We start from the raw sequence: 14,216 nt of genomic DNA on the forward strand, positions 1-14,216 counted from the left end.
TTTCCACTTTATTGGAGTATGAGTTTTCAAAATAGTTTCTAATAATTCTCTGAATTTCCATATTATTTATGGTGATGGCTCCTCTTTCATTTCTTATCCTAGAAATTTATTTATTTATTTATTTATTTATTTATTTATTTTTATTGGTGCAATGTATTCATACATCACAGTGGTATAAAGAAAATACTTTTGTAGACATACATGCACATATTGCCCAGTTAGCCCCTACCCGATCCCCACCCCGTTCCCTCCCCATCCCTCCTTCCCATGCTTGGCTTAGTGGTTGACATCTAGTATTATAGCAATTTATCCAATATTAACATTGATAATCTCACATAACAGTTTCATTTGTCTGATAGCAAGCTTTTGATGACTTAAAGATAACATTTCAATATTTCTTTTTGCTTTCTTTCTTACCAGAGAATATTTTTTCTTACCAGAGAATATTTTTTAGGTGAAACTATCATACATTTATTTATTTATTTTTCAGAAAAAATCTATCCTGATATGGAATATGAACTCTAGATACCCAAAACAATCTCGAAGAAGAACAAAGCTAGAAGATGTATATTTTCTGATTTCAAACCATATAAAGCTACAATAATTGAAACAGCGTAGTACTGTTCTAAAGGCAGATATATAAACCATTTAGGTTAAGTAAAAGCCTAGAGATAAATTCTTCCATACATTGTCAAGTTATTTTTGACAAGGTTTCCATGAACTTTTGGTGGAGGAAATACTAGTCTTTTAACTAAATATTGTTGAAAAATAATAATACATGAAAAAGCCATGAACATTTGGTGGTGGAAATAATAATCTTTTAACTAAATATTGTTGAAAACTAATAATTACATGGAAAAGAATAAAATTGGACCCTTACCTAATCCCATATACAAATATTAACTCAAAATAGATAAAAGACCTAAATATAAATCTTAAGACTATAAACTTTTAGGAGAGAATCTGGGTCATAAAACCTCACAACATTGAAATTGGCAATGATTTCTTGGATATGATTTCAATGGCACAGGCAACAGAAGAGTATACAAACTCCCTAAAAAATAAAAAATATATATATATTGTATATCCAAAGACAATGTAAACAGAGTTAAAAGTTACTAATAGAATGGGATAAAATATTTCCAAATGCTATAACTGAAGGTATATTAATATTCCAACTAGAAATCCTAAAATTTAACAACAATAAAGGCAAACAATACCATTTAGAGATAGGTAAAAGACTAACATAAGTAATGAATCTCCACAGATAACCAATCTTAGTTGTCTGTTGGATGGAAAATCTTGTTTCTCTGGTTCTGGTGTGTGTTACCTATTTCTTCTTTGTAGTTAATCTCTTTGAGTATTTTCTCTAGTGCTGGTTTTGAAGACATATATTCCTTTAGTTTCTGTTTGTCATGGAAGCTTCTTATTTCCCCATCTAATTTGATAGAAAGTTTTGCTGGGTAGGAAATTTTTGGCTGGAAGTTGTTTTCTTTCAGAGTTTGGAATATGTTACTCCAAGCCCTTCTGGCTCTCATGACTTGGTTTGGGAAGTCTGGAGTGATTCTAATTGGTTTGCCTCTAAATGTCACTTGGCCCTTTGCTTTTGTTGCTTTTAAGATTCTCTGTTTGGCTTCCTCATTGGTCATTTTGACAATTATGTGGCGTGGGGATCCTCTTCTCCGATCTTGTCTAAAGGGAGTTCTATAAGTTTCCTGGACCTGTGTATCGACCTCTTGCTCTATGTTTGGAAATTTTTCTGCTATTACTTCCTTGAAGAGATTGTTGATCCCTTTGGTTTCACCTTCTTTTCCCTCCTCTATTCCAATTATTCTTAGGTTAGCTCTCTTAAAATGGGCCCATATTTCTTCAATATCAGATTCCTGCTGTTGGATATGTTTTTCTAGATTAGAAACTATGCATTCATTTTTTGAATGATCATCTTCTAAGAGCGAGATTCTGTTCTCCATGTGGTCTAATTGGTTGGTTGTGCTTTGAATTGAGGCCTTTACTTCATTAATTGCATCCTTTATCTCTTTTTGGCTCTCTCTGAGTTCTTTTCGAAGCACCTCTATTATTTCTACAGTTATTTTCCTGATTTGATCTTCTAGAAATCTATGAATTTCTGTTTTATCGGGTTCTGATGTTGTGGGGTTGTGGGCATTCATTGCTCCATTGTTATTCCTCTTTCCCATGATTTCGGAAGTTTGTGCCTTCTCTGGGTTCTTCCCTTGGGTCACTATGACTTCACTTAAAGTGTTCTGGATCTCAAGTCAGTAGTATCTCAGACCCCACTACTCCTTTACTGGGTTGTATCACAGAGTCTCCAACCCAGGGAGTCGATAGAGGCTGCTTTAGACTGTGGAGGATGCCAGGTTGCACGGTCTCCTATGGTGTGATATCTCTGCCACCGCCCTCCCCCACTGGGTCAAGTCCCAGGGAGTACAGTACTGGGATTTCTCCTCTGTGGCCCGCAATTTGACTCACTGTTCTTGAGTACGCAGATGTAGCTGTACTGGCTTCGGTGAATTCGCTGCTGCTGCCGCTGGTGGCAATATGGCGCTGCTGCTACGCCCTCAGCCGTGAGGCTGGCATATTTCTTCTTGGTTTTGATTTCCACTCTGAATCCCTGCAGCGTGTGCTGAGCTCAGCCACTGGGAGCTTTAGATGCTCTCTGCGCCGAGAAATCCCACCCGGTTGTTCCGCAGCGTCTCACCTCGGCTTGCTCTAGCCATCTGGTGAACTCGCCGCTGCCTTCCGGCAGTATGGCGCTGCTGCCGCGTCCTCGGGCGTGAGGCCGGTGTATCTCCTCTGTGGCTCTGAGCTCTGTTCTCAATCTGCTTTCTCTCTGGAGCCTGGTGATTTTTTTGTTTCTCTGGTGATGATGTTTTCTGGCTATGAAAGGCACTGATTTTGTGGTAATGGAGATTGGTTGTTAGCGGGGCTCTTAAGCCCCACTTTTCTCGGTGGCCATCTTCCCAGAAGTCACCTAGAAATTTAGATCTGTTCTCTTCTTTTGGGTATGCTAAGAGCTTATCAATTATTTTTTAAAAAACCCAGCTTTTTGTTTTATTGATTCTTTGGGTTGTTTCATTTTGTTTTCTCTTTCATTAATTTCTGCTCTGATTTTAATTATTTCCTGCCTTCTGCTGACTTTGGGGTTAGTTTGTTCCTGTTTTCCAAGGGCCTTGAGGTGCATCGATAGAGTTTTGGGGAGCCTGTTTTTCTTATGTGGGCACTCAATACTATAAATTTGCCTCTTAACACCACCTTCAAGGTGTCCCATAGATTTTGGTAAGTTGTGTCTTAATTTTCAGTGGATTTTAAGAATTTGTAATCTCCCCCTTTGTTTTTTCTGTGATCCAGTCTTCATTTAGAAGTGTATCATTCGATCTCCATATATTTATGTGACTCCTCTGAATCTTCTTGTTGTCGATCTCTACTTTTAGTCTGTTATGATCTGGAAAATGCAAGGAATTTTTTTTAATTTGCTGGTACTTGCTCTATGGCTTAAAACTGGTCTATTTTGAAGAAGCTTCCATGAGCAGTTGGGAATAATGTGTATTCTGGTGTTGCTGGATGGTATTTTCTGTAAATGTCTGTTAGGTACAATTGATTTATCGTGTTGTTTAAGTCTGAAGTGTCTTTACTAATCTTTTGTCTAGAAGGTCAGTCTAATGGTGTGAGAGGTGTTTTGGAGTCTCCCAGAGTTGCTGTATTGGGGTCTATCTGGGTCTTCATGTCAAGAAGTATTTGTTTTATGTAGGTAGGTATGACAATACTTGCGACATAAATTTTACTATAGTTATATCTTCATATTGGATGGTTCCTATTATCAGTAAGAAGTGACCCTCTTTGTCTCTTCTGATAAGTTTTGGCTTGAAGGCTGCTTTGTCAGATATGAGGGCAGCTACCCTTGCTTGCTTTTAGTCTCCATTTGCTAGAATATCTTTTTTCATCTTTCCTTGATTCCAGTGTTTATTTTTTATTTTATCTTTGTGATTTATTTCTTTGCTTTCTCAAGTGCCAGTTGTTCATCATGAATTTGTTTAGCTTCTGCTTATCTTGGAAGGTGTTTATTTCTCCACCAATTTTGAAAGATTTAATGACAAAGAAGAGTAACATGCTAAAGAAAGCATCATTTGTGTGTGTGTGTGTGTGTGTGTGTGTGTGTGTGTGTGTGTGGTACTGGGGATGGAACCCAGGGACATTCTACCTCCAAACTACACCCCCAGCCCTATTTTTTATTCTTTATTTTGAAACATGTTCTCACTGAGTTGCAAAGAGCCTCAATAAGTAGCTGAGGCTGGTCATGAACCCAGATCCTCCTGTTTCAGACTCCCAAATGCTGGGATTACAAGCATGCGCCATCACACCCGGCTTAGCATCAATAATTTAATTAATTGAAACCATCAGATCCAAATGGAAATACTAAACTAAATGTAATATGTAACTCTAGAGTACCCTTTTTATTATTACAATGATTTTTGACCTAAAATTAAGTATATTAAGGAAAAACAACCACAACCTAATAAACTAGGTCATTTGTGTTTGTAATTTTGTTATTTGGGAAGATAAACAAGACAAAAATAATTTGATTCTTAATATTAAAAATATACTTACAAGGATAATCATTGTAAGTTATAGATTAATCTTAGTTTAGAAAATTATAGCATATAAATATGAAAATATAAACAGAATTTACTAGAATGCAGGTATTTTTACTAATACTCATGAACATTTTTCATTATGTCTGTTATGCTGACCTAATTTATAATGCAAGGCCATACACTTTATCACATTATACAACTTCTTTATTTTTTTTTTCTTTGCAGGTCTGGGGATGGAACCCAGAGTTGTTCTATTTCCGAGTTACAGCTTCTGCCCTATTTTTTATTCTTTATTTTGAAACAGGGTCTCACTAAGTTTTGGAGGGCCTCGCTAAGTAGCTGAGGCTTTCCATGAACCGCCGTCCTCCAGTCTCAGCCTCTGAATGCTGGGATGACAAGCATGTGCCACCATTTCTGGCCACATTATACAACTTCTTACTCTAATAATTTTGACAATGATTCTATTTATTCTTATCAGTAACCTCATAAAGCATCTGTTCATGATGATCAGAATATTTTATCATCTTTAACCAAGCACAGAAAAAATGATCAGTCAGCAGTCTAACCATGAAGGAATGACTGATTTCTCTCTGTATCTATCAGTTCCCTTATGTTGCCTTGAAAATATGAAATTAGCTAAAAGTACAATTTTCTGCAGCCCTAGGATTTAGTAAAGGCTCTCTGGGAAAGGATTTCTGAGTGAGCATCTGACAGTGCTTTGTTGCTCTGGGTCTTCCTCAAATCTCTTTTCTGGCCAACATTCTGCCCAGTGTGAGACCCTCATGGGGCAAAAAGCAAGAGCCACAGACCTCAGCAACTGTAAGCAAACAACAAAAACATCAAAATCAACTATGTGGAAGTATATATATATATAGTTTTAAAAATCACAGGTAACAATGCTAATGTGAATATGGATGACAGCTGGGTAAATCTACAAACATACTATAGATGCTCTATACCTATGTGATAAAAAATAAATAAAGGTCTTAAGAAATTTTCATTAACATGTTTTTAACCAGAATGAGAAATGTAATAACCATACCACATTACAGTCACATCAAATTATTTAAATAATAGCCAGGTGTGGTGGCACACACCTATAATTCCAGTACTTGGGAGGCTAAGACAGAAGGGTCACAAGTTCAAGACCAACCTCAGCAACTTTGCAAGACTCTGTTTCAAAGTAAGAACTAAGATAAAACTGGGAGTGTAGCTCAGAGGTATAATGCCCTTGTGTTCAATCTTCAGTGCCAAGAAAAAACAGCAAATTATTTAAATGAAAGGAAAATTATCAATTGAACCGAATAGATACTTCTCAAAAGAATAAATACAAAATGATGACCAAACATAAAAGAGTTCAACATAATTAGCAATCAGAAAAATGCAATCAAAATTACCTTGAGATTCCAGAATGGTAGTCATCAAGTATATGAACAATAATAAGTGGTGAGGAGGATGTGGGGAAATAGGAACTGCTATACACTGTTGTTGTACAACCTCTATGGAGATCAGGACAAAGATTCCTCAAAAGACTAGGAATGGAACCACCATATGACCCAGCTATACCACTCCTCAGCATCTTCCCAAAAGAATTAAAGTCAGAATACTGTATCGATACCTGCATATCCATGTCTATAGCAGCACAACTCAATATAGCCAAAATTATGGAACTAACCTAAGTATCTGTTAACAGATGAAAATATTATGTATATACACACAATAGAGTGTTTCTCAACCATAAGGGAGAACAAATATGTCATCTGCAGAAAAATGAACGGAACTAGAGAATATTTTGCTAAGTTGAGATCAGTCAATCTCATAAAAATTAAGGAAGTTAGAGAGAAAATAGAAAAGAAGGACTTCATGATAATAAAGAGAGAGACCAATAGAATAGTGGAAGGGGATTGAGGAAGGGAGGTGGGGAGGAGAAAAAGGAGGATGGAGGAAGGAAACAGCTCAAATAATGCAATGTCCGTATACGAAGGTATCACTACCAACCTTAGTAACATGTATTGGGGGGAGATATGGAGGGAAACATACCAAATTATGTGAGCATATTTGTATCTCGACTCTTACTATAATATATAATTATAGCAATAAAGGTATAAAAAAGAAAAATTATTTAAATAAAAGGAAAATTATCAATTACTTAGATTTATACTTACCACTGGTGACCGAGGGGAGGTGGTGATACACAAGGAGGAAGTGTACACACACACACACACACACACACACACACAAACACACACACACACAATTTATATATGCATATTTCCTAAGGAAAAGTCCAATTACAGAAAAATCTCCATATATCTATTTCAAATTAGCTGAAAGTCATGGACTACAACATTATCTCTGTGCTGTCAGGAGACAGCTGGACTTACTTGCACGCATAGCTGTCTAATGCTTCAACGTACATGCACACGCCTTCGTGGAGACAAAACCCGTCATGGGATGTGGGACATCCTGGCAAACTATTTCTGACCAGATGGTGGCCATTTTCCTCAAGGGGAGGAGGTGAAGTATAGTCTGGAAGAATCAAAGACATTACTGTCATTTTCTGGCATGATTAAGGCTTATCAGGTAGTAATTATCAGGAACTAGTCTCTATGAACAATTTGTGATACAGTGTCTCTTAGTGAAAGTAGAACTATATATAGCTCCAAGAATTTCACTTTCCTAACTAGAACTTATCACTCACTAAGAAAACCATGTTCATTTCTTTAGGCTCAGATTATCTGATATAAAGCATATTAGAGGCAAGTAAAAGAATGGCCCATCCTAAACTACCATATGAATTTAGTCACTGATCTGTCTTCTTTAGAACCAAATCTGTCTTCCAGAAACACACTAACCATGTGAAATGACAGCTAGCTTTAGAGTCTTTGTATGACTTAAAATTCCCACCAACACAGAGTACATTACTTCCAATATCCTGAGATTCCCAGGTTTATCGCTACACAATTCTCCTAAAAACTAACCTTCAGGGGAACTCTCAGTTCACTACTCCTTAAAAGAAAAACATTAGGATGTGTTACTAACTATATCGGTAGCCGGTGTTCGATAACTTTAAGATGAGCAAGTTATCTAAGAAAAACAACAGAGCGCTAACAACGGAGCCCGGAAAGAACAGAAGACGTTCTCCACCTGCAGAGGGAAGAGGCAAGCAGCTGGCAGTGATGGGAAGGACCCAGCCTGGTTTCCAGAGTCCACGTGAAACCAGCTGACGGTATGACAGTGCTATTAGGATACTACTGTGGGAAGCAAGTTCAGAAAGCAAAACTCAATCGTTATGGACACGTAAAAAGAAAGTGAGGTGGGCAGGGGGCTGATTTACATAAATAACTACTAACTTTTTGGGGTAAAGTTTTAAAGTTCTTGAAAGTGATTGCCCCCTTCCCCATTCTCCCCTTACTGTGCCATTTCTCTGAGATGCTGCCACGGCCCTCACTCCCGGCAGCTGTGCTGTCCAGTATGGCAGCCAGTGCAGCACCAGAGTACTAAACCTCAGAAGTGCACCTAGTCTATATTGAGATGTGCTGTAAGTATAAAATGCATATCACATCTGGAAGACTTAGTACCACAATTAACAAGAATATAAAATATCTCAATTTTTGTAGATTGCATATTAAAATGTTACTATTTGGATGCACTGGATTAAAACATACTATTAAAAGTTCAGGCTTACTTGAAATCTGCCCTGGCCCTGCAAAGTTTATCAGCAGCCACAGGCATCAACATTAAATGTTGCAGATAAGTCCCATAGTTAAAGGGAACCACCTGTGTGCCCACCTATCTTCAACTGTATAAAAGAGATGCTAATAAGTTAAGAAGGCCTGGACCATCTCAAATTCTCCAGTCCAGCTTTGACATGATGAGGAAAGCCAGCTCTCCAGCCTGACTGAATGGAAAGATTTCTAGATACTCTAACATAAATATATGGGGGCATAGAAGTTCGCTAAACCAAGGCCTTCCCCTTTGATCTAGACGACCCACCAACCTACCGGGGCAAGGCTGTCCGGGTTGAGCCAGGCGGCCCACACAGGTGCAGTTGTGGCCTCCCTCTGTGTTTGTACAGTTGGCATTCTCTCCACAGCCATGAATTCCCAGGTGGCACTCATCAATATCTGTCAGAAAAGCACAAATGAGGAAGAGAAACGTGGCATGGAGAAGAAAGAAGTTTACACAACTGGAAAGCCCACCATTCTAGAAGGCGTGTCTTCAGCTCCCGTCATACTGTGTCTTCTCAGAGCCCTACACATTTTTAGGGGTACCATCATGAATGCTGGCGAGGAGACAAACTGGATCCTGGGCTGCATGCCCAGGTAGGTGTTCTAGCCTCCTGAAAGAAAGCTGGAAAGGCTTTCCTCCTGCTTGGCAGGGAAGACTTCCCAATCTAGAGACTGGTGAGCAGCTGCAGGCAAACATTTAGAAGTTCAGAGCCTAAAATTCATACTAAATTTTTGCAAACTGACATCCAACTACCAACATAAATGTTATATCAAATACAAATGTTTGCTTTTCTATTTAAACATGAACCATATAAATAAACCATTCTTTCATCCCCAACTACTCACCCTTTTCTTTCTCCATGGCCACCACCCTGACATTTCGGTCTTTCCTTTCCCCCAGTTTTATGTTACACAGAATAGCCTCATTACGTTCCACCCCAGTGTCGCCCTGCTGCCTCCCATGCCCGCTCCAGGCCATGGAGCATCCGTGCTGGGTGACTTCTTAGACCACAGTGATGATGAGCCCATCATTGCACTTCACTGAAATGCCGCCAGCAGCTCTTGGTGTTCAATATGGCAGCCATCGCTGCCCAGGACTATTAAGCTCCTGCCGTGCACACAGGTGTGAACTGAGGTGTGTTGTGATTGTGAAATTACAGATTTAAAAGACTTAGTACCGCCAGGCGTGGTGGCGCACGCTTGTAATCCCCGCGCTTGGGAGGCGGAGACAGGAGGATCGCGCTGGTTCGAAGCCAGCCTCACTGGCTTAAGAGACCCTGTTTCCAAAATTAAAAAGTATAAAATAGGTCTGGGAGTGTATCCCGGAGGTATACCAAAAAAAAAAAAAAGACTTAGTACCAAAATGAAAATACAAACTATCCAACAATTTTCATATTGATTACATATTAAATATTAAACTGTGCATATGTTGGTTATATTGGAATAAGTAAATCATTAATTTCAACTCTTTCATTTTGCTTTTTGTAATGTGGCTGCTAGAAAATTTAACAACCCTGGTCCAGGAAATTAAAACCCCAATAGCTAGCTCTCAGGTTCTAGTCTTGCACAAATGTAACACCATCCATCTGTCAGGAACTGAATTGTATCTCCCCACAAAGTCAAGTTGAAGTTGTAACTCCCAGTATGATTGGATCTGGAGATGGGATCTGCAAAAAGGTAGCTAAAGGTATATTAGATCAGAAGGACAGGCCCTAATCCAATAGGATTGGGAACCCCACGAACAGAAAAAAGCACCAGCACTGTCTTTCTTTCTGCTCACAGCAAGAAGGAGGCCATCTGCAAGTGGGAAAGATAAAGAACTTCACCAGAACCAGGCCAGAACCGTGGGGAAACAAGCCTGTGTGGATGAGCGACACCACTGTACCCCCACCACCCACTAGTGCTAGTTTCTGCTCCCCAAGAGGATGTGTGCCTTGTTAGCTTGGAATACTCCCCACCCTGCACACTTCTGCTAATCAGCACTGCTCATCCCCAATGGTCCCTCTAAAATGACACTTCTTCCTTGAAATCGTTCCCAATGCCACCAATGCTTCTCTCCCAGTTCTAAACTTTATTGTGGTTTTTACTTCTCTTACAATGTGCCTCTTTCTTCACCACTCATCACGGACGCACTTCATTTAGGTCATGGTCTTTCTGGAGACAAAGGCTGGCCTCCTCATCTGCCCACTCCTCAGAGTTCTAGCAGCCTTGCACTACATATGGGCTGGTGACAATCACAGTGAGTCCCTATCCTGAATGGTTCAAATTGACCATTCCCAAAATTTAGCTTTCTGTTATAATATTAAGAGAGAGAGAGAGAGAGAGAGAGAGAGAGAGAGAGAGAGAGAGATTTTCCAAAAAGCAAAAATACAACTACTTTGTAATAAGAACACACTTTATATATTTCACTTATGTTCCAGGTGTCATGCAAAGTATTATATCTACAGATTTACATATCCACAAAGAGGGGGAAAGAGAGACAGAGACAGAGAACAAGGACAAACTCCCTCTCCATGGGGCCTGAGGACACCACACCCGCCAGGTGGGCAGGGCCATGACACCTCATGGCTGGTGCTTAAAAGAGTGTTTTTGATACTGTAAAGAGGTGGGTTAGTCATGGTAAGAACCCAGAGTCTAACAAGTTCAAGCATTTGAGAAAGTCTCCCTTCTTTTCTTTTTAAAGGAAATTAAATGTGAAGTCTGTCTAAATTATCTATGAGCCTGTTTAATTAGGGCAGTGACATGTTCCTGACTGACGGCCAAATATGTGATTAAAAGATTGTTTTCAGGTGTCTGTGGACTCCACCGAACTAACCCAAAAAAGGTGTGGTTTAAACCATCCAGAATGGGTAGTCATGATCGAGGTTTCATCTTTTAAACTTGACACATGGAAGAAAGCTTTAGGATTTGAATTTCTTATCAGGGCATCTGTCCCTTGCTGTGAAATATGTTTTCAGGACAAGAGGAGGAGAAGGAAGAGGTGGGGGGCACTGAAAAGGAAATTCTAAAGCCCTGCGAGGCCTCGGTTGACACTGTACTGGCACGGAGGGCTCAGACAGCCTTTCACTTGTATGATGATGCTATGCTACTGTCTCCTGGAAAGGGAAAAACCATCCACCAAGTGCACTCCCAACCAGGAGCCTCGCCCACACCTTGGCAGGGTGGTGATATGAAAGAGCTTTTAATCATTCTGTGTGTGTGTGTGTGTGTGTGTGTGTGTGTGTGTGTGTGAGAGAGAGAGAGAGTGGGGATTGAACCCAGAGGTGACCTTCCTCTGAGCTATATTCCTAGCCCTATTTTATTTGATCATTTTGAAATAGAGCTTCTCTAAGTTACTACATTCTGGCCTCCCACCTGAGATTCTCCTGTCTCAGCCCCCCAAGTACTAAGATTACAGATGTGCACCACTGCACCTGACTTGATCATTTTTCACTTATATCTAGATGTCAGCGGCTTGCATCTCCCATCTACCAGACATATGAAGAACCCCCCAATAACCTCTTTCACAAAAGTGCACCTCCTTTACTTTTGGCACACAGCAGTGACATCCACAAACCCACTACAGTTCACAGCAGTCCAGTTAACCAAATTCAGTGAAGAAGGAATGTCCAATTTGCCTGTGCTGGCTCAAGGCACAGAGTACTGAAGAGACAGTGATGTCACTCAAACCCCAAACCCCAGGGAAAAAAACTAAGCAAGCAGCGGGGAGTAAGCCACCCTGCAGGGTCTGGAGGCCGACGAGTGCACTTGGCACAAGGGCACAAATGTGACCTATTTACCAAGACGTCAGGCCAAGCAGGCCAAGCAAGTCCCACACCTCCTCTCGTCATGACCTGCATGCCAGCCCGATTATATATCCTGTGCTCCCCTGACCCACCGCACCCACCTCTGAGGCTTGCCCTGCTCTCCCGCCACACCCATTCTCACCAAGGCAGTCAACCCCATCTCCTCGGTAGCCTTCTGAGCACCTGCAGACATAGCCGCCTTCTGTATTGACGCACTCGGAGGCAGTGGGAGGGCAGACCGGGCCACCCGTCTCACATTCATTGACATCTGTGGGCGAAATCATGCACCAGTGAGATGGAGGGCAACACACTAGGGGTACTAGGAAAGAATAAGCATGATCTTATAGTCAGTCAGCCAGCCATGAGCAGGCACTGATTGCACATGTAACACAAACCCTGCTTCTTGGATGGGAAGTTCACCTGTGAGCTGATTTCTAGAGAGCCCCCGCCTCCCCCAGTTGCCACGTAGGTATCAGTAACCCAACACGTGCCGGAGTTTCAGATCATAAGCACCGACATGTTTTCTGTAATCATTAACTAATAATGTTGAGGCCATTGATATAAAATAGGACTTATCTATCACTATCAATTTGACTAAAACAAGATAATAGGCTTTGGGGGGAGAAAAATTTTGTTTTCATTACAATTTATAAGTTTGATGTGAATTCAAATCATGCTTCTGACACTAATTAGAAATTCTTCCTCTTAGTATCAACTACATTTATTGTGTAATTTTAATATACTCTAAATAAAATGTGTTATTATATGTAAATATACTTGTATGTCTCATATTTTTTCTTTTATTTATTTATTTACTTATTTATTTTGCAGTACTGAGGATGGAACCCAGGGGCATTCTACCTCTGAGCTACACCCCCAGCCCAATTTCTTTATTCTTTATTTCGAAACAAGGTCTCACTGAGTTGCAAAGGGCCTCACTAAGTAGCTGATGCTGTCTGTGAACTGTGATCCTCTTGTCTCAGCCTCCTGAATGCTGGGATTACAAGCATGTGCCACCACACCCAGTTCTACGTCTCATATTTTCTATGCATGTCTTTATAACGGTTTTTTTTTTTTAGTTAACTTTTTTGGCAGGGGCTACTGGGAATTGAAACCATTAACCCCTGTACTACTTCTGAACTATACCCACAACTATTTTTAATTTTTATTTTGAAACAAGGTCTTGCTCAATTTCTGAGACCGACCTTAAAGTTGCAATCCTCCTGTTTTAGCTTCCCAAGTATTGGGATTATAGGTGTTCACCACCATGCCCAGATCAAATGACTATTTAAATCCACTGATTACATGAATCCTTCTGCAGATATTGAGTCATTAAGAGTAAGAAGAGCCAGGTGTGGTGGCGCATGCTTATAATCCCAGTACTTAGGAGGCTGAGACAGGAGGATCACAGGTTCACAGCCGGCCTCAGCTACTTAGTAAGGTCCTCCCCAATTTAGTGAGACTCTATTTCAGAATAAAGAATAAAATAAGGCTGGGGGCATAGCTCAGAGGGGTTCAATCTCCAGTAACACACACACACACACACACACACACACACACACACACACGGATGAAGAATCTGCTTCACAATTTTTAAAATATGTGTATTTGACCTTTGCTCTTACCAGAACATTGCTTTCCATCCCCAGCAAATCCTTGCAAGCACTGACATGTGGCATTCTCTCCCTCTGATACACACTGAGCATGGCTGCCACATCTCACAGGGGCACAGTCATCTTGATCTGAAAACAGCAAGACCCCATGCAATTACTTCCCTAACATTCCAACACTTCCTTCCCCAGGCTTTGGGCTAACCCCCAGATACAAACACTTTGCTGACCTGTAAGCGTTATCTATAGTAAAGGATCTGTAGGACATATGTTTCTGTTTGTATGATCTCAACAAACTTTGGTCATATTTACACTTTTATTGGTACATTATAATTATATATACAGTGAGTTTCAATTATAATTATACATATAGTGAGTTTCAAAGTACAAATTTTAATCTTAATAAACTATTTGGAGCTGTGTGTTTGCAAATTTGAACTATAAAATTGCTAGAAATAAGTAGACTCAAATTTCAAAAGA

At 40.0% G+C, this 14,216-nt stretch overlaps 1 protein-coding gene across 1 annotated transcript in view; it reads right to left on the minus strand.

Moving 5' to 3' along the window:
* The window catches only part of EGF (epidermal growth factor), a gene marked incomplete at both ends in the record, with an annotated part of 99,223 nt that overhangs the window by 34,083 nt on the left and 50,924 nt on the right, over positions 1–14,216 (minus strand). Inside the window, 4 exons of the mRNA XM_080697171.1 lie at positions 6,995–7,139; positions 8,615–8,737; positions 12,269–12,394; positions 13,752–13,868. Of these exons, the coding sequence (XP_080553297.1) occupies positions 6,995–7,139; positions 8,615–8,737; positions 12,269–12,394; positions 13,752–13,868 (511 nt within the window). The remainder of the gene's footprint in view (positions 1–6,994; positions 7,140–8,614; positions 8,738–12,268; positions 12,395–13,751; positions 13,869–14,216) is intronic.

The sequence above is a fragment of the Muscardinus avellanarius genome (assembly GCF_963383645.1).
Source record: "Muscardinus avellanarius genome assembly, chromosome: 6".
Classification (NCBI taxonomy): Eukaryota; Metazoa; Chordata; class Mammalia; order Rodentia; family Gliridae; genus Muscardinus; species Muscardinus avellanarius.